We start from the raw sequence: 27267 nt of genomic DNA on the forward strand, positions 1-27267 counted from the left end.
AGGAAATTGTGTTACATGTAATGAAAAATGTAAGACTTGGAGGCTAAGTTGTGATTTAGTAGCATCTAAGTCAGTCCTTTAGTATTTTCTATTGCAATTTTTCTCATGTAGCCTCTTATCTATTAGACAATTCACATATTTGTTTGGCTGAATGTTGATTAATCTGAATGAAAGAATTCTGTTGGCATATGAGAAGGAAGATTATTCCCTGGGCTGCTTCCCAGGTTAAACAAGAGCAAGCATCATTATTTTATTTTATTAGTATAAGCAGATTATGAATCAGAATGCATATGACGTGTTATTTACAAAGGTGCCAACTTTCTGTAAGTCAGTTTTCAGAGTAGAAAAGATTAGAAAAAGGACACCCACATTTTCCAGTTAATCCATATTTCCCATTGGCTGGAAGGACAGTTAGACTGGGCATTTTAAACTTCCCAAAGAAATAAATAGAAGGTTATACTGAGATCCGTTTTCAGTCTTTACATTTATATTAGCAGGCTGAAGTACGGCCTTTGTCAGATCATTCTGACTCCAATGAAGCATCATCCAAGGGCTGATAGGTAGTTAAAGGTATCCTGGGAACAGATCGTAGAATCATCTAGGTTGGAAGAGACCTTCAAATCACCAAGTCCAACCATTAACCTAATCTGCTGAGTCCCATCATTAAACTGTGTCCCTTATTGCCATATCTACAAGTCTCTTAAATATCTCCAGGGATGGGGAGTCCATCACTTCCCAGAGCAGCCCATTCCAATGCTTGACCACACTCTCCATGAAGAAATTCTTCTAATATCCAATCTAAACCTCCCCAGAAGCAACTTGAGACCACTTCCTCGCATCCTGAGAAAAGTTCACTTGAGAAAAGAGGCCGACTCCCTCCTCGCTGCAGCCTTCTTTAAGGCAGTTGTAGAGAGCAATGAGATCTCCTCCAGACTAAACAACCCCGGTTCCCTCAGTTGCTCCTTGGAAGTCTTGTTTTCTCATCCCTTCACCAGTTTTGTCACGCTTCTCTTCACACACTTTAGCAACTCAATATCCTTCTTGTAGTGAGGGTCTGAAAAATGAACGCGATATTTTAGGTTAAGTCTCACCAGTGCTACATACAAGGGGACAATCAATTTCTTAGTACTGCTGGCCACATGATTTCCAACGCAGTCCAGGATGCCATTGGCCCTCTGGGCCACCAGATGTAGTCCAAAAGTCTGAAATGTAAATACACTGCATTTTACAGTAACCAGAGACTTTTAGCTATGCTGTATGTGACGTATGGAGCCATTTCCTCCACGCTTTGTTCTAACATATCTGCATTTCAGTCTGTATAGAATCAAAATGAAGACAGAAAATACAGATTGTAGGGTTTTGCCTATTGTTTCTCAGTTTGTAAGAATATTTTTTTGCTGGTGCATCTTTCCCTGTGTGTAAGCAACACACTTATCTGAACAGAGTTAATACTCTGAATATACTGAACCTCACAAACACCAGGCTAGAGTCTGTCCATATGCTGTATAAAAATGAAGAGGATAACTAGCATTAACCCGCATTGTGAAGTGCTGGCTTCATCCTGATTTATTGATAATATTTAAGTCATGTCTTTTACTACAGGAGTTTTGTTCCAGGTGTGGCAGGAATCATACACGTGAACAATGCAGAATTATAAATAGCACATGAAAATGTTAGAGCACAGAGCAATCTTGAGTAACAGCAACCTAGCCAACTTCAAGGCAAAGCTATGAGCAGCTGCTTAGCAAGGGGAAAAGCAAAAGCAAACCTCACTGCCCAGCTCTCATTTATGGTTACAGTCATGGAATGGTAACCAACCTCACCACCACCACCCAAAAAATACAACCTCCCTTTTCCTTTCAAATAGTATTCTGCCCTTGCAATTCAGAAATGTTTTATCTTCATGATGCTTTCAGACTAGCTGCAGATACTTAATGTATTTGGTTAGTTTGCCTTAGGAGCTTCAGTTTGGAGATCACTTAACCAGTCATTGTCAATTTTAATTCATTTGAAGAGATCCATCTATAGCATCCTTTACAGGTATTAATCAGAAGTTATTATCAGTGTTGTGTATAACACACATGTAAAGCTTAAGTTTAAAGCAAAGTAATAAGTATTTCTTTCCTCATTTAAGTGGTTAACTTCCTGCAATGAGATGATATTGTACAGCCATTTTTATTTAGCTTAGTTGACAAGGAAGTATGTTTTCTCTTGAATCATATTTAGATGGGGTTGGATGGTCAGTGAAAAGGTAAGATGCTAGTGAAGCATCTTCAGGATTCCTCAAGCCTTTGTGTGATAAACTTTTTTTCTGCTGGAGAGTATATATTTCTTCAGTTGATCACAGGCAAAACATTTGTTGTTCTAATGCTAGAAGTTTATCTCCCAAGAAAGCACTTTCACTAAGGAGGAATTTTCTTTCTCGAAAAGAGCTGAGACAGAAAATCGTGCCCTTTTCTCTGTAGCACCCTACTAAGAAAAGAACAAAGGTTATGGGTTTTCACTGGCAAAAAGTGACATCTATAAAGATGCCTCCTCCCACATTTTTTTTTTTTCAAGACTGTGTTACTCAGGCCAGAATATATGCTCTTCATTGTCAAGGGGAGGCTATGGTGACCTGCACAGAAAAGATTTGATGACAGGAATTGAAATTGTGAGATTTTTCTTTCATTCATTTTCTTTCATTTACTTACAGTTGCAATCACACGATGTCTCATTTTTCCCCTCATTTGTAGTATTATAGCACACAGCCACCCTAATCAAGATATGGGTCACCTTATGCATACAGAGAATAAAAGTTGAATCCCTACCTAATCTAGATTCTATGAAGAGTAGAAAGGCAAAGTATAAAATGAATGTGTACATAGGACTTAAGTTCAACACCATTCAGAAATATTTGAGCTGGCTTTGAATGATCTATTATGACTGTGTTAAACTGGCTAATAAAAGTGTTAATACCAGTTAATTGTCATTAGGAGTTGCAAAGGCTTAGCAATCTCTGTACAGCACGGTGTTAAATCTTTAGGAACACGGAGATCTTCTTGTAATGCTCCAGATATGCAGATAGAATGCTCCAGGTGGCAACTGAAGTCTTCTGTCTACATGTTCAGTATTACAATAGCAGTGAAACCACCAAGTTAGGGACAAAATCTGTTTCAGTAGAGAAGTAGTAATGATACTAAGAATTAAGAACAAAGAGAAAACATGATCTGTGTTTGGCATATATACATTTTAACATTACTTTTATGTCTGGTTTAAAACCTAGAGTGATAATACTGGAAGATTTCAATTATTTGTTTGGGAAAGACAACTGGATGAGAGTTTGGACAGCATCATATATTGTACACTTTGCTTTGGTAAGACATTTTACATATTCCAGCTGTTGTATTGGTCTTTTTACACTTTCAATAACAAATCCAATGTTTTTGAATAAAATAATTCTTCTGGGCAATATAAATAGTAAGAATTAGAGTCTCAAAACCACAAAAGCTATTTAATTGCTATCCAATTGCTATTTAATTATAACAGAAATGCACTTAAAATAATGTCATGTTTCTAGGAAAACATGTTCATTTACTATAAATTCTGTATTTTGAGGTGGGGAGAAATTGCTAAATGATGATAATGTTTCAGAATGTTGAACAGTGGTCTGAAGTAAAAAATAGAATCTGCTCCAGCGTCCTTTGCCATGTATAGTTTTTGATAGAAAAATTCTCGGGGGAACTCTGATCTGTTTTTACCTTATGAACACTTTTTGATTTCATACTTGAGTAATTTCCTATGGTATCTCAAAACCTTGTTTAACAAAATTCATCCATTGTTTCTAATAAGAACAACAAGATTTCTGATTGCTAAATTGATTTTTTTTAAATAAAAATTTAAGAAAAATTAGGTAAATAGGACTCAAAAATGTCTTTTTCTAAACTATTGTTTTTGCTATATTGCTAAATAGTTTGCTGCGTATTGGCTCTTCTTCTCTAGATAAATGCAAGCCTAGTAAGCACTGTGAAGTGCCCGTTTCTCTACCTCTTCAGATGGATATGGATATCGCTTACATTGTGGACAGCTCTCACAGCATCACCAGTGAAGACTTTCAGAGAGCCAAAGACTTTGTGAGCGACATGGTAGATCAGTTTGATATTGCCTCACAGCTAAGTGAATCACGTCGAGGCATCAGAGTGGCATTGGTACAACAGGCTCCCAGGGGCTTCCTGCCTGACAGAAGCAAAACTCCTGTGGCCTTGGAGTTTAATCTAGGAACATACATTAATAAAGATTTGATGAAGAACCATATCCAGGAGTCTGTTCGCCAACTGGAAGGGCCATCAGCCATTGCTTCTGCACTACAGTGGACAGTTGAAAATGTATTTCTTAAAGATCCCAGACAAAGAAAACACAGGGTCATATTTGTAATAATTGGAAGCAAAACAAGCACATGGGACAGAGAGAAGCTGAAAGATATTTCACTCAGAGTCAAGTGCCAAGGATTTACTGTATTCACTCTTGCGCTTGGCAGTAATGTAAATGACAATGAGCTGATAGAACTGTCAAGCTCCCCGACAGATCAGCACTTACTGACATTGGGCAGGGTTTCAACATCTGAGATGGCATATGCGCAGAGGTTTAGCCGGGCATTTCTAAATCTGCTACAACGTAAGTAGTATGCAATGGTGTTTGCATAAGTTACAGAAAGAATGAGAAAATGCTGCGTAGAAAAAAGTAGTCAGTGTATGCACTATCATTCTTTCTAGTCATAACCTAACTAGTCTGTCTTTCATCTATAGTTTGCAGCAGATGCTGGACACTAGAATCACAAGATTATTAAGGTTGGAAAAGACCTTTAGGATAACCTGGTCCAACCATCCCCATACCACCAATGTCACCCACTAAACATGTCCCTAAGCACCACGTCCAACCTTTCCTTGAACACCCCCAGGGATGGTGACTCCACCACCTCCCTGGGCAACCCGTTCCAATGCCTGACTGCTCTTTCCGAGAAGAAATGTCTCCTGATTTCTAACCTGAACCTCCCCTGGAACAACTTGAGGCCATTCCCTCTAGTCCTGTCACTGGTTATCTGTGAGAAGAGGCCGACCCCCCAGCTCCCCACACCTTCCTTTCAGGTAGTTGTAGACAGCAATAAGGTCTCCCCTGAGCCTCCTCTTCTCCAGACTAAAAACCCCAGTTCCCTCAGCCACTCCTCACAGGACTTGTGCTCCAGGCCCTTTATCAGCTTCGTAGCCCTTCTCTGGACACACTCCAGGGCCTTGATGTCTTTCTTAGTGGAACGTCTTTCACGAGTCAAACTGCTAGTGACTACAGAACAATATTATATTCAAAAATGATGCTTTAGGCCAAAATCTTAAGTATTTTTTTCCTTAAGTTTTTATGGCTACGTTGACTCCACTGTCACTGAAGAAAGACTATTCTTCAGCCAAGAAAGCACAGTTATTTTCCCGATTCAGGTCTCCATTTCTTCTCTGATCCTTGACACCTATGTTTCTCCTCAGACCCTTAGCAGATCCAGATTTACTGAGCTGTTAATGCTTACTTAGGCTTTTGGGCAGATAAAAGTTTAAACATTAGCAGTTCTGGCTTTAATCTCTCTTTACTGCAGTTATTCCTCCTCTGTAGAGCAAACAAAGTACTTCTTAACTTTCTAAGACATATTCATGTAGATGAGCAGTTTTTAGGTGCTTTGAAATGTATGCCAGAGAACATCAAGAAGGAAATTGTCACTGATTTAAAATCCCCATCATAACCATGTGCTTAGATATCAAAGTTTCTATAGAAGGATAAATAGTGTATTACCGAGCAAGGTAAAAGTATAAACCATTGATTCAGGAGTCACGCTCATCTAGCTGATCTCTAATATCATTTTTGTTTTCCTGGACATTGTGCCAGTCTCTGTAGATATGGTGTGTTACTTATTCAAAGATAAAATCTCCTGTTCATGAGAAAAAATGTTTTTTTTTTTTCTTTGTGTTTTTTTTTCTCTTTTTCTTTTTCTTCTGCTTTCTATTAAACATACTGGGGTTTGGAGGAATTTAAAATTTACCTGTGGCACATATGCTTTCCCCACAGAAAAAATTAACACTTATCCTCCTCCTGAACTTCAAGAAGAGTGTGAAAACTTAGATCGAGGTGACACACGAGAGCAAGTGTCTATCACTGAAAGGTTTGGAACTACCTGTTAAACCTGTTGCGTGGGTATGGGATAAAATCCTATATTTACACATCTCCAAACATAAGATATCTCCCTTTGGATTACTAGTTATACTCAAATCACCTTTGACAGGAAAAAAAAAATCTTGCAATGTTCAGAAGGAATGAGCCATGTGTGTTTTTAATAGCTGTACTGGTGCTTAAACTGTGTTTTTTTTTTTTTGTTTGTCTGTTTGTTTGTTTTTCCCCTCCCTCCTTCACAGGATGCCTTTTTCCAAAACTGATGAAACTGATTACAGTGGCTATTTAAAAGACATTGAAACAACGGAAAGTAGAGTCCTGGAAAAAGTTAGAGAGATTAGCACAGAACCTGTATACACGGTTCCAGAAATGGGATATGATTCTGAGGAGAATGAGTATTTCACAGAGGAAGATGCTGAAGGAGAAAAGCCACAAGAGTATAGAGGAGCTCAGGAGAAAAAGGAAAACCTAGAGGCAACATTGGAAACTGGAGCTGACTATAGTGTTTATGGTATGATTTTAGAGTACAAAAATCTCTTTGAATACTGTAGAAAGACTCTAAATTGTGAAGGACTTGGTTGAATATTTACTCAGTATGAAGCATTTCCATTAATTACATTTTCCAAACCTTTTTGTTGCCATGTCTGTATTTGGTCCAGATCTGTACAGTAAGAGATTGTAATTAAAGGCTGAACTGCAGGTGTCATTTAAACTTTAGCTTTGTTTTATAAATTTTTATTGATAATAAAATATAAAGTTATAATCCACTTTACTAGAACAACTGATCACATTAAATCCCCAAGTTGCACTTTAATTATTGAATTACTTCATGCTGCTAACTTAGCTCAATGTGGAACAACTAATTACATGTCTCTGCTGCAATCTGTTCTTGTAGGAAGAACAGGATTCCTCACCAGAGGTATCATGTCAAGATATATATATATGTATATATATATATATAATTTTGTTTTTACTTTGCCTCCTATTTACACATATTTCTTTCCAGATTTGCCATTTGATTCAATAGGTATGTGAATCTGATTGTGAGTTTTCTTACCAACATCCTTTTAACACTATTAAGTGTTTCTATTGTGTAGACTGTACTTGGAGATAATTTCTTTGGAAAAATCCAATGGTGTCTGCATAACTTTGGGTGTTGTTGCTCATTGATACAGCTCCCATCCCTCTGTTTTTCACCTTTCCGGTCAAAAAGGATTCTGCAGAATGTCTGGTAGCCCCATCCCGAATGAGATGGCTAGTGCTTTTGCAAAACTGTTTTAATAATGGATCTTTTAATTAAGAGCTAACATACCTCTGAAATCCCAGACATCCACAGTGCATGGCTGGCTTGCTCTGCACAGACAGAATCAGTCCCATGGCCTAACTACATGTCTACATTCTTGGATCAGTGCTCTCCATTAACAATGAAGATACGTTACTGTTTTCACTTTGCAAATGTTTCTTGTGAGGAAGCAGTCATTGCACTAATGGGAGCAGTGACATAAGGCACTTACAGGAGAGGTGTGAACTGCAGTTCTCAATCCTGATTTGTAATTAGTGACCCAACAATTTACTTCTAAAAATATGTAGCACAGTGTGAGACTTTGCCTTTTGAGAAACGTGCTTTGTACTGATCTGTACTCATCTAATGCCAGATTGCTACAAAGTGTGCAACTTTCACCTACTTTTTGGCTCATTTATACAGTTCAACTCTATATTGCTCTGTGATTTGGCTAAGAGACTGTTATGGATAATTTAACCATCTGTGTATGTTCAACTGTGAAATTTTACTGAAGGATACTGGTGTAAAGCAGAGGGACATTCAGAAAAGTTTGAAGAGTAGTTTGTGCTTTGTTTGCCCGTGCTTTATAGAATGGGTATAATTATTTTACAACAATGTTGGTAATTGTCCATGTTAGAAGACTAAACACCTTCTAGCAGTTCTTCTGTTTATGCCTCTGAAAATCTAGTTTCAGACATTCCTTCTTATCAAATCAATCATAAGTGGCGCCTCTGGCCACACTGACACTGTAGGTTTGTGTGTGGATACTTAGCGACTCCTTTTAAGACTTCGAACACTGACTACCTCTCTCAACTGCTAATTTGTGCTGAACATTATTTCCCCTGAAATTCCAATGCCAGTGTGGAATCTTTCATTAAAACTCTCTCTTATTTGCCTTTTCCAGATGCATGCGACCTGCCTCAAGATAGCGGAGAATGTCAGAATTTTGATCTGAAGTGGTACTACAACAAAGAGCAGAAAATGTGTAGTTGGTTCTGGTATGGGGGCTGTGGAGGCAACAGAAACAGATTTGAAACACAAGAGGAATGTGAATTCTTGTGTGTAAAGTCTTTTTAGTGCAGAGAAACTTAAATTACTTTATATCTTTGGTTATGCTATCAAGATGATGAGCAAAAGAGGTTGAAGGGAAAGGTTTACACAGCATTTCATCTCCCAGATTTCAGCTGAAAGAAATACTTGTCAGAGAAGTTCTTATCTAGTAACTTAATAGTGAAAAGAAAATTAAAATTATTGCTTAGTTGATCTGAGATGTTGAGAACTGAGAAACTTGTTAGCCAACACCCTACTGTTTGAAGTATTGTAACAGTGTTCTTCTAAAACACCAAAATATGCACTTTTACAATGTAATGAATAAAATAAAATAACCTTTCAGATATTTTGATGGAATGATGTTAGATGCGAGACACTAATGTCAAAATGTTTGAGTTAATTTGTTTGTATTTGCCTTACATACAGAAAAATACCAAAAAGCAAGGGTGTGCTGGGTCTGGTTGGGATGGAGTTAACTTTCCCTGCAGTCATTGAATTACCAGAACTTACTTCACTTTGATGTGGAGGATTTTCTGCTATAGAATCATTTTCAGCTTTTTCTTTTTTCTTTTTTCTTTTTTTTTTTTTTTCTGAATAATACAATATATAAATAAAGTCATTCTTTCTCAAATATTTCACTTCTGCCATTGGTTCTTTGAAAAGTTTGGAAAAGAACTCTAAGATCAAGTCCAACCATTAATCTAGCAGTGACAAGTCTACTACTAAACCACATCCCTATACACCACATCTGCGCATCTTTTGAATACCTCCAGGGATGAAGACTCAATTACTTCCCTGGGCAGCCTACTCCAATGCCTCACAACCCCTTCAGTGAAGAATTTTTACTAATATACAACCCAAACCTCCCCTGCACAACTTTGAGGCTATTTCCTCTTGTTCTATCTCTGTTGCTTGGGAGAAGAGACCAATCCCCACTCTGCTGTAACCTCCTTAGAGGTAGTTGTAGTGAGTGCTAAGGTCTCCCCTGAGCCTCCTTTTCTCCAGACTAAACAACCCCAGTTCCCTCAGCCACTCCTCATAGGACTTGTGTTCCAAGCCCTTCACCAGCTTTGTTGCCCTTCTCTGGACACGCTCCAGGACCTCGATGTCCTTCTTGTCATGAGGGGCCTAAAACTGAACACACTGCTCGAGTTGAGGCCTCACCAGAGCAGAGTATAGGGGGACGATCACCTCCCTGGTCCTGCTGGCTACACTATTCCTGATACAAGCCAGGATGCCGTTGGCCTTCTTGGCCACCTGGGCACACTGCCGGCTCATGTTCAGGCGAGAATCAACCAGCACCCCCAGATCCTTTCCTCTGCACAGCTTTCCAGTCGCTCTGCCCCAAGCCTGTAGCACTGCACGGGGTTGTTGTGACCAAAGTGCAGGACCTGGCACTTGGCCATGTTGAACCTCATCCCATTGGCCTCTGCCCATCGACCCATCCTGTCCAGGTCCCTCTGCAGGGCCTTCCTACCCTCCGGCAGATCAACACTTCCCTCAAGCTTGGTGTCATCTGCAGACTTGGTGAGGGTGCACTCAATTCCCTGGTCCACATCATCAATAAAGATATTAAAGAGGATGGGCCCCAACACTGACCTGGTCTAGCTATTTTGGAGCAATAGATCAAACTGGGGTTTGTTTTTTGCCGCAATATGCACAGTGTTTTAATTCTGAAGTGATTAATAATTGACATCTAAATTGCCTCTCTCTGTGTAATGGATATTTCTTTACATACGCTGCCAGCTGGCAGTGGTTTTACTCCTCTTTCAAAATGAATGGTTTCTTCTCCTTAAGTCAGGTGTACGTGGGGAATGTAATTCGCCTTGTTTGGAAAACTGGTTCAGTTTTTTTACAAGAGACTGATGGAAATTCTGCCTCTAAGACAAGGCAGTTTGAAAATCTGGTCTCCCAATCTCTTTAGAACTCTCATGTTTTCATTTTGTTCAGATAAACAAATAATTATTTTGCTTGGAAGACAGAAGTCAAAAGTCTTGTAGCAGAGGCTGCTTGGGTTACCTCAGGTTCTCTTCAGCCCAGGAGACATGGAGTCCCCTGAGGGATCTCAGCTGCCTGCAGTCCATTTCTTCCTTTCAGCTGGCTCTTGCTTGCTATCTGGGGCTAGTTAGTCTTGATGCTGGCTCAAACTTCTTGTTTTTTCAGCAAGGGGAGAGTCTTAGTGTGTAGTATCCTTGCTCCTTGATAAGGAAATGTGTATGCCTGTGTGGACTGAACTGCTCGTGCTTTACACACATACATCTTCCATCTCATTACCTCAGACAGGCTGGTTGATGAACCTCCTTCCAGAGCAATGCAAGATAAAACCAACCAGCTGTCCCTCCTTGAAGAATGACTCTCAAAGCCTCCTAATCTGTTGGTTTTATTTTTTGTTGTTTTGTTTTGTTTTTCTTTCATCCCTGGCATAAATCCCTTGACTTTTCCCTGAAAGGAGGAATATTCTAGCTACCACAGGATGCTTAGATGTCTCACAGCTGTCTCATCCTGCTGGTTGTGTCAGATGATCCAGCAAGTAGCATTTGCTGGCTATTTTTTTTTCTCTTTTCAAACACACGGAATACTCTGGGAATTTGGAGCAGTTACACAAAGTAAACTATGAAAAGGATTATTTTGTAGGCAACTGAACAGAATTCTCTGGCTGCTGCATTTCACTGAGGAATGAATTTCAGCGTTCAGCAGATGATGAAATGTTTCTGTGAAGCACTGAGTTCTAGTTCTAGTTCTGTTGCTACTTCTAGGCACTTAACAAGCTTTTGTGAGCAATCTAGATGCTGAATGTCATACATTGTCTGAATTAATACTGTTATTTATTTATTTTTTGTTTTCTGGGTGCTTAAACTTCAAAACATTGTTCTAGTTAATGGAGCACCTACATTTTTTAACTCTTGGCATTCTTTTGAATGGCTGTGGTGTAAACAAATGGTGGATCTGTACAAGGATCTCTGGTGGTCTGTGTTGCTTGTGGTGATCTTGGGTCAGGGATCAGCCTTCCTGCCACCCCGTTCCCCAGCTGCCTTTCTGGTGCTATGTTTGCATATGTAAACCATATGTTTGCACCTACAGCTGGATTCAATTTGAAAGCAGTTTAGACACTGCAGCTTAAGACCTTTCTGTGCATGCTAATAAGCTGTGGTGATTTTACTCAGGTGGGCGGCCGAGCTCCCCCGCAACCGCTCTCTCACTCCCCCTCCTCAAAGAGGAACGGGGAGAAAATATGATGAGAAGGGCTCAAGGGTTGCGATAAGGACAAGGAGATCGCACAGTAATTACCGTGACGGGCAAAACAGGCTGAGCATAGGGAGACAGTAAGATTTATTGCTTATTACTAACGAGCTAGAGAAGTGAGAAACAAAGGAAAGAAACCAAAAGCACCTTCCCCCCCATCCACCCTCTTCCACCTCCTCCCCCCAAGCGGCGCAGGGGAACGGGGGAATGGGCGTTATGGTCAGTCTACAGCGCTTCTTCTCCGCCGCTCCTTCTCGGTCACTCTCGTCCCCTGTGCTGTGGGGTCCCTCCCACGGGATGCAGTCCTTGCTGAACTGATCCGGCGTGGGCTGCCCGCAGGCAGCAGCTCTTCAAGAACTGCTCCAGATATGGGTCCATACCACGGGGTCCATCCCTCTGAAGCAAACTGCTCCAGCCTGGATCCCCCGTGGGCAGCAGCTCCTGCATGGTCTCCTCTCCATGGGCTGCAGGTCTGGCCCGGAATCTGCTCCGGCAGGGGTCCTCCACAGGCCGCAGCCTCCGTCAGTGCAGGTCCACCTGCTCCACCGTGGTCTCCTCCCCGGGCTGCAGCGTGGAACCCTGCTCCACCGTGGTACTCCATGGGCTGCAGGGGGACAGCCTGCTTCACCATGGTCCTCACCACAGGCTGCAGGGGACTTCTGCTCCGGCGCCTGGAGCACCTCACCCCCTCCTTCTTCACTGACCTTGGCGCCTGCAAGGCTGTTCCTCACTCCTCTCACTCTCCCAGCTGCTGTGTGGCGCAGTGATTTTTTTTCCCTGTCTTAAATCTGCTCTCACAGAGGTGCAAAGCAACATCACTTATTGGCTCAGCTCTGGTGGGCAGTGGGGCCCTTACCAAACATGGGGCAGCTTCTAGATCCTTCTCACAGAAGCCACCCCATGGCCCCCTGCTACCAAAACCTTGCCACGTAAACCCAGTACATAAGCTCAGCATTTTAAAGAAGAATAATTAATATAGGAATAGCTGCCCATTAAGAGAATAAAAACTGAGGTGTGACTATTTGTACTGGGATATAGCTGTTTGTCCTGAAATAACATCCTCTCCTCTAAGGATTAAAGTCTTCTGAAGATGTACCTACTGCTCAGTTGTGTGAATTAAGGACAACCTCTCCCTGCTCAATCCCACATTCCTCCCAATGTATAAAAGAAAACACATGAATCTCTCAGAAGTAACAAAGAAGTGGCTTCTTTATGGATGTTGCCAGAGGTCATGGTTAGAGAGTCAAGCCACACACTCACAAATCTACATAGGGAGCAATTTAGTTTTGCTACAGTAAACCTGTGTGTGACGTTGGTGCTGGTTAGGGCCTTAGTTAACATAAACTGTCGTTTAAAAGTGCAAGAATGTGGATATACTAAATCTAATACTACTACTGTCATATGTCAATCCAAATATTTCGTCTCAATTTTGTAATCGAGAATAGCTGAATTCTGAGACCCAGAAAAGTTTCCCGTGTCATTGTAGGACCTTCAGTTCTCCCATAACACGTGCAGTTATGTGGAATTGAGGCTGAACAAGGCCAGGTCTGCAAGAGGCTGCTTGGAATGAACTTCTTGGCCTTCTAAAGCACACTGAGGGCCTGGTGGGAGCTGTGTTTGCTTTCAAAATCATTAAGTGATTTTGTTATTTGCAAAGTAGGATGTGCAAGGCAACCCTCCACTCTTGCTTTTTAAGAGGTCACGTGCATATGCGTGCATATATATACAATTTCAAACATAAACTTTCCTAGCCAACCCTGCCCTTGGATGCTCCAGAATAACTCTACTGCCTGCAGTCAGGCTGTGGAGTGAATCCAGCTGGAAAACAAGTTTCCAGCAGCAACTCTATGTTCTGGTGTTCACCCGCTCCCATAATAGAAATTTTTCTTGTTAAATAAGAAGTTTTAATGATAGCCAGCAAAGAATTTAAATTACTTGGTTCCTCTTCACTCAAGAAATGTTCTGCACACATTGCCAAATCAACTAGTTTTAGCAGGACTTTCTGTAACTGAACAGGCAGAAGCTGGACACATTACAAAGTCCATGAGGCTGCAAGATTTTAATGCAGCATGACAGCCCAAACTCAGAGATGGCAGTGGAGGGACGTGACTGACCCCATACACAGAACTCCTGGGAGAAGGCAGCTTAGTTGCAGATGGAAGCTTAGCTGGCAGATGCGTGGCACTACACCCTTCCCTGAAGAAGAAGAGAGACACAGAGTCTGATCTCTTCCTGTACTTTGTTGGCAGCCAAAACAAAGTCTTCGACTGTGATTTTAGGAGTGCAGCCCTCGCAGTCTGTGCTTGTTGAGGGAATGCCGCCAGCACCGTGACAAACCTTAGCTCTCCCTTAAGGCAGCAGGAATCTGCTGGGGGCGTGCTGGGTTATTGGCTGCATGGTGTCAGTGGCAGAAGTGAAGGGTTGTCAGCCTCCTCCAAGATTGGATCCATTTACATAATGATGCGTTGATAAACCTGGTAAACCTGCACAGCAGAGTAGTGCCACACCAAGTGGTACGCTACCGAGGAAAAGAGGAGGTGAAATAAGAACTAATTGTGGGCGTCTACAAAAGGGCATTTAAGAACACAGCTGGTTTGAGTATGCTTCATTTCCAGGAATGAAGGCACCGATTCTCTCTTTTTGGGAAAACTTGCTTTCAAAGTGTAATGCTGAAAGGATTAGTAGAAGGCTTGACCTCATTTCACTAGAAATGACAAGAATACTTCTAGCAGCAGCTTTTTTTATGCTTCTTTGGGAAAAAAAAAAAAAAGAATTAAAAAAAAAAAAAAACACCCCACAACAATACACTGGAAAAAAACAGCAGTAAAAATCATGTACAAAATGTGTCCTACTGAAGAAATAAAATGAAATAATTACATATATTCTATATACAAAAATGGCCAACACTGAATACAGAACAGTGTCAGCTTCCCTTAAAATTTTACATTATCCTTTAAAAATGTAGGTTTTGCTTTGATTCAAAGGAATCACTTGCACAATAACAAGGACTTGCTAGCAAGTTTTAATTCAAATATTTTGCAACCAAAAAATTTTTATTTTTTATTTTTCATTTTTGTTTGTCATTATTTCTTGACCAGAGATACCTCTGCCCTTTCTCATTTCTGGAGAGGAATTATATTATGTTGGTCATCAGCCATTTTTTCCTGTCTTTCCCATTCTCTTCACTCTACTCCCTGACCACGAGTCCCTCCCCAGCTTTCCTGTAGCCCCTTTAGCTACTGGAAGACCACTATAAGATCTCCCCGGAGCCTCCGCTTCTCCAGGCTCAACAAACCCCAACTCCCTCAGCCTGTCTTCACAGCAGAGATGCTCCAGCCCTCTGAGCACCCTTGTGGTCTCCTCTGGACTCTCTCCAATAGGTCTGTGTCCTTCATGTGCTGGGGGCCCCAGAGCTGAACTCAGTACTCTAGGTGGGATCTCATGGGAGCAGAGCAGATGGAGAGAATCACCTTCTTTGTACTGCTGGCCACACTGCTTGTGATGCAGCCCAGGATACGGTTGGTTTTCTACAGGCTGCAAGTGCACATTGCTGGCTCATGTTGAGCTTCTCTTCAACCAACACTCCCAGGTCCTTTCCCTCATGGTTGCTCTCAATCCATTCTCCACCCAGCCTGTGTTTGTGCTTAGGATTGCCCCAACCCACGTGCAGGACCCTGCACTTGGCTTTTTTGAACCTCATGAGGTTCACACAGGCCCACCACCTCTCAAGCCTGACCAGGTCCCTGTGGATGGCATCCCTTCCCTCCAGCATATTGACTGCGCCACACAACTTGGTGTCATCAGCAGACTTGCTGAGGTTGCACTTGATCCCACTGTCCATGTCATCAACAAAGATGTTAAACAGCACCGGACTCAATACCAACCCTTGAGGAACATCGTTCATCACCAGTCTCTACCTGGGCATTGATCTGTTGACTGCAACTCTTTGAGTGTGACCATCCAGCCAATTCCTTACCCACCAAGTGGTCCGTCTGTCAAATCCACGTCTCTCCAACTTAGGGACAGGGATGTCGTGGGGGACAGCATCAAATGCTTTGCACAAGTCCAGGCAGATGATGTCAGTTGCTCTTCCCCTATCCACCAATGCTGTAACCCCATCATAGAAAGCCACCAGATGGGTCCGGCATGATCTGCCCTTAGTGAAGCCATGTTGACTGTCACAAGTCACCTCCTTATTTTCCGCATGCCTTAACATAGTTTTCAGGAAAATCTGCTCCATGATCTTGCCAGGCACAGAGGTTGAGACTGACTAGCCTGTAGTTCCCTGGGTCTTCCTTTTCTCCCTTTTTAAAAGTGGAGGTTATGGTTCCTCTCTTTCAGTCAGTGGGAACTTCACTGGACTGCCACGACTTCTCAAATATGATAGATAGTGGCTCAGCAGCTTTATCTGCCAGTTCCGTCATGACCCATGGATGTATCTCATCAAGTTCCATGGACTTGTGCACCTCCAGGTTCCTTAGATGGTCTTGAACCTGATCTTCTCTAACAGTATTACTCCTACTGGTATTAATTGTGTTTACTGTAAAGACTTAGGCATGAGGACGATGCTGGGTGATCCTTTTCTTGAAATTCACATATTTAAAATCTAACTAAAAGACAAGTCAATTGGATTTGATAAAAGGAAGAAAATTTAGTTCTGTGAGTGGGAGGAACAAGATATAATCTACATATTTGTGTTAATGCCTGAAAATCAAGGGTGAGTATCACTTTCCAAGACAGCTGAACTAAAAAAATGTAAAAGAAATGTAACTGATCAATGAACCTTAGACTTACAAGTAGCAGTGAAATAAATACGATGTGTTGACCATGTCCTCCTGAACATACATGCCTCATAGAGACTTGTGCTCTCTTGTGACTGAAAGGGCTTCAGAAATATTGGGTTAGGTTTTTTTTTTTTTTTTTTTTTTTTTTGTTTTTTTTTTTTTGTTTTTTTTTGTTTTTAAATAGCTACCTGCTTGCTGTGATCTTCAGAAGAGCATCCCCCAGCTTCTTTACCTCTCTGGATGGCTTGCTAACTCCAGTCCTGGCAGATGGATCCAGACCCAGCAGGGGCACAAAGAAGTTTCTCTTCCTCTCTGTTACTGGAAGAATCATCTTGAATGCAGTCCCATAGCCCCCTGAAATTCCTCATGCAAAAACTATGGGGAAGTTCATCTTGGTTGTGCAGAAATACTGTACATGGGATCCTTTATAGCTGACCAAGGAAGGGGACATGGACACTCCTAAGTATAGAATTACAAAGAAATTCTTTCCTGCAATGTGCATGCAGCGCCTCAACCTCATTCTGGGGGACCCTCATCATGAGCAATACGAAGGTTTGATAGAGCACACTCACATTGACTACGGCCTGATCACAGTCCTAAATTTATATATAGTCAGCCAGTCAGTCCTTAATGATAGGATAGGGTAGGACAGGGCAGGGCAGGGCAGGGCAGGACAGGACAGGACAGGATAGGATAGGATAGGATAGGACAGGATAGGATAGGATAGGATAGGACAGGACAGGACAGGACAGGACAGGGCAGGACAGGACAGGATAGAATAGATGGAAGGGACTTAGAAAGATCATTGAGTCCAACTGCCTGACCAAGAGACACAGCTGTTGTTCCATGACAACTTTTTTCCCTTTGTCTGGACTGTTTTCAATTGTTGTCTGCTGCCAGCTCAGAGTTGGTTTCTGTGGGTTTGTTATCGGACAAGGTTGTTGTGGTGTGCCATGTGCATGCTTCGGTGTCTTTCCTTTGAAGTTCACATAACTTTTATTGAAACCTAGTTCATCGGAATTAGCTAGGGTTTTATAAACAGCCTAGTTTTATAAATAACCTAAGTTTATACTTATTTTCATAGTCTCTAAAAACATTGTTCAGTAATACAGAATTTCTCCTTCACCAATCTTTTGAAAGAACAATAGAATTAATATGCTTTCTGTGTCCATTGATAGGGGCAGACACTCCTAATTAATTACACTTTTTAGCCATTTGTGCACAATTATTTTGAAGTTTTTCACTATCATCATCTATTGAATACTGTGATTATTAGCTTAGTTTACAGAAGAGAAAATTTAAAGTTCTTTCTAACAGTATTGCAGTGGCTACGCTTTTGCTATGTGTGGGAGAATTTCAAATCAGTTATTTAATAAGTAAACTAATTGCTCTAGATGAAATAAATGGAACATTTATAACTTGTCAGATAGAATGAAAGCAAATGAAATCAAGCCTGTTTTATAGTCATGATTTCAGCTATTACTACAGGTTTCATTGATACTAAGAACACTCTTAGAGTAATCCTGGGCTAAGCAACTTTCTCAGTTATGCTGTAAATCAAGGGCAGATCTATAGAGGAAGCTGGAGAAACACTGGAATTTTGCCACTTGAGTGGAATGGCTGTAAAAGACAAATAACAAGTTACGTAAAGCACAATACCCCATTTCAGCTATCTGAAGTGACAAAGATCTTCTACAGAGCCACTTGCTAAAACTTTTTGTACTTTGCACTTGAAGATGCCCATTTTCTGCTGGTGCTGGGCAGTGAATACTGCCATGAATTTTAAAGAGATTGGTCAATATCAGGTTTTTCAATGTTCCACTTTAGGAGATGGGGATTGAGAACTAGCTCTCAGAGCAAGAGACCATGCTGCAGTGCAGCCCCCTGAAGCAAAGGGCAGAAGATCCAGGCAAGGCTTCCCCAAGACATTTCTTACATGGCTCTTCCTTGCAGCTGAACTGTTTTCCCAGAAGCCTGACTCAGGACGCAGAGATGCTGACACCAGCTCCAACTCCAAGCGAGGACAGCTGTTGGCATGGGAGAAGCCGCAGAACTGCTAGAGTGTAGCATTTCCATCAAATGGGACATTTATTGGCATGGAGAGATCATAGTCTAAAAAATGTGGAGGGAATATATAAAAGATAGCATAACATTTCCTAAGAAAAGCTGGGAAGTATTTCTGCCAACTGGCAACTAAACTTGACTTTAATTCTCTCTCACATCGTGTTTTGAGACTAATGATGAAGAGACATCAACAATTAAGGTCATTGGTATGTGGTGTTAGCATTACTGGTTCCATAGCATACAAAAACTGGTTGCAGACGTGATATAACTCTTGCAGTTGAATTTTTTGGAGTGACATACAGTAAAAGGGACATCATTAGCAACTACCATTGAATTTAGCTCAGTGAAACTGTTTGCAAAATGAAATTTCACGCAAGACTGAAAACTCTCTTCTGTGCCGTCTGTGACATTTCGCCTTCTCCAGCCCAACCCTTGGCATTGGCATGGCCCTTCCTAATTCTTCAGGTGCAGTATCCTGCTCTTGAAGCCTGTGGCACATTTATGTCACCTTTGGCTCTCCAAGAACTGAGAGGGAATGTGAAGAGCAGATCAGAGGGTGTCATTTCACAACTGCAGTGCTAATGCATGCTGGTTGAGGCACTGAAACATTCCTGATCTTCCAGTCACAAACATTCGTGAGGTAGTCTCTGCATTAAAGAGCTGCACAACATCTTTTGCACCCCAGTCACGCTGTAAAAGGTTGCCTACCTTTCTAGGACTACTACATAATTAATAAAAATTACTGTCTGGGAAAACACGTGCACATGGCATGAGCATCTATGGAGTCTGTCTGGAAAACAATAGTTCTGTGACAGGAAAGAAATGCTGCGGAAGATAATCAGACTCACAGAGAGATGTCAGTGTTACTATTCAGGCGCAGTGATACTGTAAGTCAAAAGATGGGGTGTGAGGTTAAAAGTATAGACCATGCTTCAGAAGCATATTTTTGTATTGGGCTGCCTTACAACATGTTCTGTTTAAATGAACACAAGTTATCAAGTGATCCAGGTTACTCTGTCTGGCTCCAATTCTCCTCATGGTTTCCTACTCTGTCAGTCATTTTAGTATGGTGAAATGTTATCTGCTGCAGTGTGCATTTTGTGAAGTCAGGCTTTGAACTTTTTTTAATGCCTAGAGATCAAGAGACAGAAACTGATTATCTAACCTTCTCTAGAGTGCTCATGTATCTAGAAATTGCAGACTTTCATTGGAGCTATGTTGTATTCAGCAAGCAATGAACTTCTACAAAAATATCAAAGATGAAATACAAAAATATGGTTTTCTGAACAGAGAAAAATGAAAAGAGTTCAGATATGTAAAAATCTCTTTTAGTGATGTTTTCAGCTTGTTCTTTTTTGCACTCAGTTCCTAAAGAATGAAGTGAAACCCAAATGGTTATGTGGACAAAAACTTCACAGTCCTGTGATTCTAGGCTTGCAACATTATTCACTGATCTGATGCTTATCAAACATTAACCAGCAATGATGCAACCAGTTTTTCCACTAGCTTTCTGTCAGGGATTGTCTTACCCACTAAACGTAAATTATTAAAATAAAAGCATAGTTTTAAAGCTTTCAGAATGCTAAATGTTAACTGTGAAAGCTGAATGGTGCTGAAGAGGATTGTTTCTTGTGCAAGGGAGTAAGAGAGGCCAACAGTAAGGGATGAAGGGAGAACACAGAGGGTTTAATTCTCTTTTCTTTTCTTTTTCTTTTTCTTTTTCTTTTTCTTTTTCTTTTTCTTTTTCTTTTTCTTTTTCTTTTTCTTTTTCTTTTTCTTTTTCTTTTTCTTTTTCTTTTTCTTTTTCTTTTTCTTTTTCTTTTTCTTTTTCTTTTTCTTTTTCTTCTTTTTCTTTTTCTTTCTTTTTTTTTCCTTTTTCTTTTTTTTTCCTTTTTCGTTTCTTTTTCTTTTTCTTTTCTCTTTTTCTTTTTCTTTTTCTTTTTCTTTTTCTTTTTCTTTTTTTTTTTTTTTCCTTTTCCTTTTCCTTTTCCTTTTCCTTTTCCTTTTCCTTTTCCTTTTCCTTTTCCTTTTCCTTTTCCTTTTTCTTTTTCTTATTTTTATTTTTATTTTTATTTCTTTTTCTTTTTTTATAGTATATATGGTATTCATATAATAGGCAAATCTAAACTTAATTAGTACTGGAGAGAATTTTAAATGGTGGTGGATTTTGAACTTAAAATAATTAACTTACTTCTCAGGATGAGCTGGAAGGCATTTTTTGACAGTTGACCACTGTGTCAACTGTTTTGTTTCCACCTTCTATGCCCAAGTGAGAGATGTCAGCTCTGGAAGGTACCAGCCTGCCACCGCAGGAGTGGCTTTTCCTCCAGATGTGTATGGAAGCTTGTCTTACATCACACATTTCCTACAGCAGCCCCAGTCATGGCAGCTAACAATATACTTAGTGCTCTACGATTCTTGTTGTAAAGGAACACATTTTCCTAATCTGCACACTACCACTTAAACTTCATGAATGATGAAAACTTTTAACATGGAGCAGTCATGTTGTTTAGCTTGATGATTTAAACATACAGGCAAGACAAGGCTAGAAGTTTGTTGGACAAGGCAGGTCTGTCACTTTAGTTTTAAACTATGGTGAGAAGTTTGAGGGGTCCTGTCTAATACATGTAGACAAAGTTGTAAAGACAGACATCACTACTTTGTCAGTCTGTTTTCCTGAGTGTCTTCCTCTCTGAGAGCAGTACTTCCCTGTATCCTTCAAGTTCCTTTTCTGTTGCCATAGACGTCAATTAAATCAATAGCTTCTGTGAACATATCAATTTTTTAGTTTATTTACTTGCAGGGGAAAAACTTTTCATATTACTTTCAGCAAAGTCAGCATCTTTGTTCCAAGAAGGCAGTTATGGTTCTTATTTAAATATAATAATGGGTAATACTGTTTTCTGTTACTGTGAAGGACCATGCCTACAACTGAAAATCAGTCTCTTTTGTCTCGAGCCATATATATCTGTCGGTTCTTATAGAAAATATCTGGACACATAAAGCAGATATTATCTGTCACTTTTTGACACGATGTTAGCGTTTCTGCGTATTACAGAATCAGTAAATCAGAGAATGGGTTGGCTTGGAAGGGACCTTAAGGCTCACTTCATTCCAACCCCCTGCCATGGGCAGGGACACCTCCCACCAGACCAGGTTGGCCAAAGCCCCATCTAGCCTGACCTTGAACACCTCCAGGGATGGGACATCCACAATCTCTCTGGGCAGCGTATTCCAGTGTCTCACCACCTTCTGAGTGAAGAATTTCTTTCTAATCTCTAATCTAAACCTACCTTCTTTTAGTTTAAAGCCATTACCCCTTGTCCTATTACTCCATGTCCCTGTAAAAACTCTCACCTCACACCCCCTCATTACTGAGAAAAAGACCAAAGGTTTCCTAAACCACATTGCATTGTGACACTATGACCTGTGAGTTCCTGAGAACATCCAGACCTCCGTCCAGTACTGATTATTTAACTATCTGTATTTTCCACTGGTATGCAGAAGACTTCACTTTGTAGACAGAGTCAGCAGTGAATCATCACTCACAGACACATTTTAAGGACCATTTCCTGTAGAGGGCTGGAAGCACAACACAGCCCATGTGGAAACAGCCTTTATTTGGCATAGGCTTAGCCTGGCAACTCTTCAAATTCAGTGTAGTACGAACAGAAAACTTCACTCTTAAGTGGGATATTTCCTCCTCCTTTTATACTGGCTATCAAAAACAGTTCCAACATTCAGGGCAGCACTGATTCCTTTGGTTGTTTAGTAACATAAGCACTCATCATTTGAATGTTGGACAGTGAATGTCAGCTAAAAAATCCTCACACAAATCAAGCCTCAGAGTGCATATTACTCATGCAGATGGAGCTGGTACCCCCGGGACATTGATCCTGAGGATCCACTTGCTACTAGACATTTGCACTGGCCATATGGGACTGTCAAAGGGTGAGCGAGTCCTGCTGATCGCTCCTTGGCTCTCCAGTTAATGAATCAGCTTGTGGAGGGGAACTGGGGAGTCTCACTTGGTATGATATTGCCACTGATGCACCGTTGTGGTAGCAATTGGTACCTGCTGTTCTTTGACCCCCAGCAACCCCACAAGAGAAGGGGAGACTTCACTGAGAGACTGGGCAAGGCAGACAACTGTTTAATGCCCTCCATCTCCAAGGCAGCTATGCCAAAAGCCCACTGGTTCCTTTTTGGGGTCTTTGAAATATCCTCTCCTGAGGCAATCTATGCCAAGGATGCACAGAGCCTCCAGGCCAGTCACCGTGGGGTGCTTTTGACACTCCTTCCCAGCTGGGCTCGCTTCGGCCTCCAATACCATTAGCTGTTGGGATCCCCGTGTCACTCCAGAAATACAGGAGGTGGGTTCTGCCCCTTGGTAGCCTGATGGCATCAGGGCACACTGTACACCGGTGCCCACTAGAGCCTTATACTCCTGTGGGTCTTATGTGCCAGGCCATCGAATCCACGCAGTCTGATAAGCCCGGTAGTCCCTTCCCTCCACCTGGCTGGAGGTGTGTACCGAATGGCAGCTCTGTCTGAAATTGCTGCGGTAAAGGGGCATGTGTAAGGACATGCAGCTAAAAGGGAAAAATTAAGACACTATCGAGGGAGGTATGAGGGCACGGGTGGGCAATTGGAAACTGGGTCTCTTGGTGGCAGCGAGGCTTAGAAGAGACTCAGGTCTCTTCTGTTCAGGAAAGGCTCTGCCTGGCCTTGCATCTTTTTGCATTTTCTATAAACCCAGGTTCCCCATTCAAACATATTCAGGATAAGGGGCTGACATTGCCCTTGAATGGGGGAACACCCTGACAACCACAACTTTACAATTAATTACTGCTCCTCCTTCCTTCTTTTCCTCTGTTTTGGAATTTATCGATCGTCTGCAGACACCGACAGCTGTTCTAATCCGCAGCAGCACTTCTCCACTGCATAGTCCTTTCTGGCTTCCCACAAACGGCAGTTTCCCAAGAACAGCGCTGGCATGGGTTCCTCTCTGTAGGCTGCACTTCCAAGAATCAGATCCTGTGGGGCCACTCCACAGGCTGCAGCTTCTTTCAGCTCACATCCTCCTGCTCTGCTGTTGGCACTTCTACAGGCTGACAGGAACCTCATACAGTCCAACAAGGAGAAGCACAATGTCCTGCCCCTGGGAAGGATCGACCAGAGGCAGGGCAAGCTGGGGTTGCCCAGCTGGAAAGCAGCTCTGCATAAAAGGCCCTGGGCCAGCAATGCTCTCCAAAGTGCCCTAGGAGGTGACTTTGGCAAGGAAGGTGAGGAATGGTAAGTAGGGCTTCTACAGATAAATTGGTGAGAAAACGGAGATTAAAGACAATGCACACACCCAGCCCACCACTAAATAAGACAGGAGAACTAGTGACAGCAGACATGGAGAAGTCTGAGGTACTCAACAATGTTTTGGCCTCAGTTTTAACTGGAAATCACTCTTCTCCGGTCTGCATTAGGAGAAGCAGTGCCAGTATCTCGACGCGATCCTTCTCCTTTCCTGAGATTGGGAGAGGCCACGCCTGAAGGACCATGTCCAGTCCTGAGCTCCCCCATCCAGAGCCATACTGAAGAGAGTCCAGTGAACAGCAGACAAGCTGGTGGAAGGCCTGGAGCATTTCTCCAAATAGGAAGGACTAAGAGAGCTCCGACTCTTGATCAGGGAAGACATAAGGCTGGAGGGATCTTAGCAACATCTAGACATCCCAAAGGGAGGATGCAAAGAAGACAGAGCCAGGCTTTTTTAAGCGGTGACCAGCAGCCATACGGCTCTACGTGGCCCTGCTTCAGCAGGGGGGTTGGAGCAGATGACCTCCAGAGGTCCCTTCCATCCCCAACCCTTCTGGGAGCTTCCTTCTGGGTAAAAAACAGGCCCCTTTTACACCACTGACACAAGATGGCATAGGATGCCACCACTTCACGTAACCAATGAGGCGCTGCTCGTTTCTATCGTCCTCCTGAGACAGCCAAGAGGTGGCGATGCTCCTGATTTTCTCTAAACAACCCTAGGTTTCTCAGTCACGTTCCCACTGTCTCTGGCCAATTTCCACCTTCCCAGGTGATAAGTTGTTCCTCAGTTTCTTGTTGTGTCCTCATCAATGGTGGAACGCAAAAAGCAATGCAACTTTCCAAGACTCCTTTGGGAGAATTAGAAAGCAGGTGTTCTTTATTAACAGCGCTGGGTAGGTGGGGGATAATGCCACCCAGCACGTACACCTAAGCAAGACAAGCAGTACTTATTCATGGTACGGTGATATCCCTATTCGTGCAGTTTGCAAGAAAGGGCAGGATTTATGATAATGGTTTCTCAGACCTAATTATCATATTGCCCCTCCTACTATCGCAGGCGCAGTAACCTCTGGTGGTCGCACTTTGGGGGCTTTCTGATAAAGGCTCATAGTTTTTTTCGTCTTCAACTTCTTTCCGTTTTGCACATGCTCAGTCATTGTTTAACTGCTTCAGCACTTTTGATCTTTTATAAACTCAGCTAACTTAATTGTTTTAAGTTCTACTTTGGGCACCGTGTTCCTTCCTCAGCCTGGATTTTGTGCATACAGCTGAGTCTTCTTATCGCGTGAGGCTGATACAACAACTGAGCAATTTCAGCAATCCCTTCGGGTCACTGTTACACATTTTGTGTTTTGTACTCGTTGTTTCCATGGTCTCTTCAGGATGCCTCCAATGCTCAGGTGTCCAGCTGCACGTCAAGGACATCCCTGGCTCCCAGGGGCAGTTCCCAGGCCGACCTCCTGGCCTGGACCCCAGCCTGGCAGACGTGGCTCCTGTCAGCGTGGAGCAGCCATCTCACGTCAGCATTGTCTCACAACGGTCAGGTGACCTCTGTCAGCGCTGCCATCAGCGACACCCCGAGACCCTTCTGATGTCACCCTATGGCCTCACAAAAGGTGGCTGGCTATAAGTGCCCTGAGCGGCGCGCCTGCGGCCAGTCCGGCTGGTGGTAGTCGAGAGCTCGAGGTCCCACGGCTGGAAGGAGAGAGAGAGGCGGAGGTGTGGCAAGAGGCACACGCGAAGCCAGTCTTGTTGCACGCAAGCCATCGAGGGCCTTCGGTAATGGTCTCAAATCTATAGACATCTCTGTACCTCATCTGTCCTAAGCGCAGTCTTGCCAAGTATAACCTATCATAAGCATATTTGCCATTCTAATAGCAATGTTTGCAGTCCATACGCGGAATGTTGACAGCTACAGTACTCTAGACAACTTGGTTGAACCTAGAAAGCTGATGTCTGTTTGCTGCTACAATATTTTCTTCCTGGTTCTATCTGCAGTAGTCCTGCTGCCAGCACGCTGGTGGCACTGGAGGCGTCGAGGTCCTGCCGCCAACCCGCGAGGCAAGGGAGGTGCTGAAGACCCCAGGCTGCTGCTAAGCGCCTGGCACCAGGGCAGCCTCCCCCAGAGGACGACCAGCTCCACGTCGCAGCGGCCGCAGGCACCATGAACCAGCCACAGCAGGAGCAGCCAGAGGAGGCCCCCGGGGACGAGACGTGCCCCATCTGCTTGGACCAGCTGTCCAACACAGCTTGCGTGGACCCCTGCAGGCACTCCTTCTGCCTGCAGTGCATCCAGGCCTGGGCCGCTGAAAGAGACACCTGCCCGCTGTGCCGCGGGCCCATCGTTGAAGTTGTGCGCCTGGCCCAACGACCCCACAGAAGGTTCCAACGCGACGCGCGGCTGGGGCGGCGGCAGCAGCAGCAGCAGCGGCAGAGGAGCCCCTCAAGCTACCGCTCCCGCAGCGCCTCGCCCAGGCGCAGGGAGCGCAGCCCCTCTGAAGCGCGACAGCTTGTCCGCAGCCGCTCCTGGCGCTTGGAGCGGGACGGGCACAGACTGCCACTGTCCCTGTGGTACGACGACGCCGAGGACATAGAGTGGCTACGTCGGGTCCAGCAGGAGGAGCCGGGGTCTGGTGACCACGCGGGCCGCCACGCCAGGCCCCGCAACTGAGCAGGCGGCCGCGCCTCACCTGGGGACGGGCTGGGGGTGGCAGCCACAATTACCCCAGGAATAAATTACAACTTTTCCACCCTGCAAAGCCTCTGCCTGCACTTATTCCTGCATCGGTCAGCGGGGCGGGGGGGAGGGGGTGGGGGGGATGGACTGAACGCAGTCCTCTGCCTGCGCCACAGATTGGTTTGGGGACGTCTGCTCCTGATGGGGAGCGGCTGCGGGTGGCGGGTCCCCGAGTGAGACTTGGGGGTGAGAAGTCATTTGGGGGATGAGAAGTCAACATGGGAATGGGAAAGTGCTGGGGATGGGAGCAGCCACAGAGGTGACCTGGCCCGACTGGGACAAAGGCTGACAGCAAAAGTCTCCTAAAAGCCTGCCAGAAGAGAATGCGTGCCAGCTGGGGAACCGGGCCTGGCAGCCTGCAGCATCCTTAGGGATGGGACTCAAGGAAGGTCCTTAAGGAAGGACCTCAAGAGGTCCCTTCCTTCCCATCCCTTCTGTGAGCCTCCTTCTGAGTAAAAAACAGGCCCTTTTTGTACCACTGACACAGAAGATGGCATAGGATGCCACCACTTCACGTAACCAATGAGGCGCTGCTCATTTCTATTGTCCTCCTGAGACAGCCAAGAGGTGGGAAAGTTTCTTGATTTTCTCTAAACAACCCTAGATTTCTCATG

At 43.1% G+C, this 27267-nt stretch overlaps 2 protein-coding genes across 3 annotated transcripts in view; both read left to right on the forward strand.

Moving 5' to 3' along the window:
- Positions 1-8872, forward strand: part of COL6A6 (collagen type VI alpha 6 chain) — a 51941-nt gene extending 43069 nt beyond the window's left edge. For both annotated transcript variants that reach the window (XM_040548400.1, XM_040548399.1), the window contains 5 exons: positions 3266-3356; positions 3982-4653; positions 6085-6178; positions 6429-6697; positions 8373-8872. In XM_040548400.1, the coding sequence (XP_040404334.1) occupies positions 3266-3356; positions 3982-4653; positions 6085-6178; positions 6429-6697; positions 8373-8545 (1299 nt within the window). In that variant the 3' untranslated portion in view covers positions 8546-8872. The remainder of the gene's footprint in view (positions 1-3265; positions 3357-3981; positions 4654-6084; positions 6179-6428; positions 6698-8372) is intronic.
- A 15991-nt stretch (positions 8873-24863) lies between these two features.
- On the forward strand, positions 24864-27001 carry LOC121065531 (E3 ubiquitin-protein ligase Topors-like). Its single transcript, XM_040548402.1, has 2 exons — positions 24864-25695; positions 25915-27001. Exon 2 carries the CDS (start codon positions 26081-26083, stop codon positions 26585-26587), a length of 507 nt encoding a protein of 168 aa, XP_040404336.1. The 5' UTR covers positions 24864-25695; positions 25915-26080; the 3' UTR covers positions 26588-27001.
- Positions 27002-27267: the final 266 nt, after the last annotated feature.

The sequence above is a fragment of the Cygnus olor genome, chromosome 2, assembly GCF_009769625.2.
Source record: "Cygnus olor isolate bCygOlo1 chromosome 2, bCygOlo1.pri.v2, whole genome shotgun sequence".
NCBI classification, from domain to species: Eukaryota; Metazoa; Chordata; class Aves; order Anseriformes; family Anatidae; genus Cygnus; species Cygnus olor.

Excerpts from the sequence above, each read along its gene's own strand:
- LOC121065531 (XM_040548402.1), top strand. The coding sequence starts at position 26,081 with ATGAACCAGCCACAGCAGGAGCAGCCAGAGGAGGCCCCCGGGGACGAG.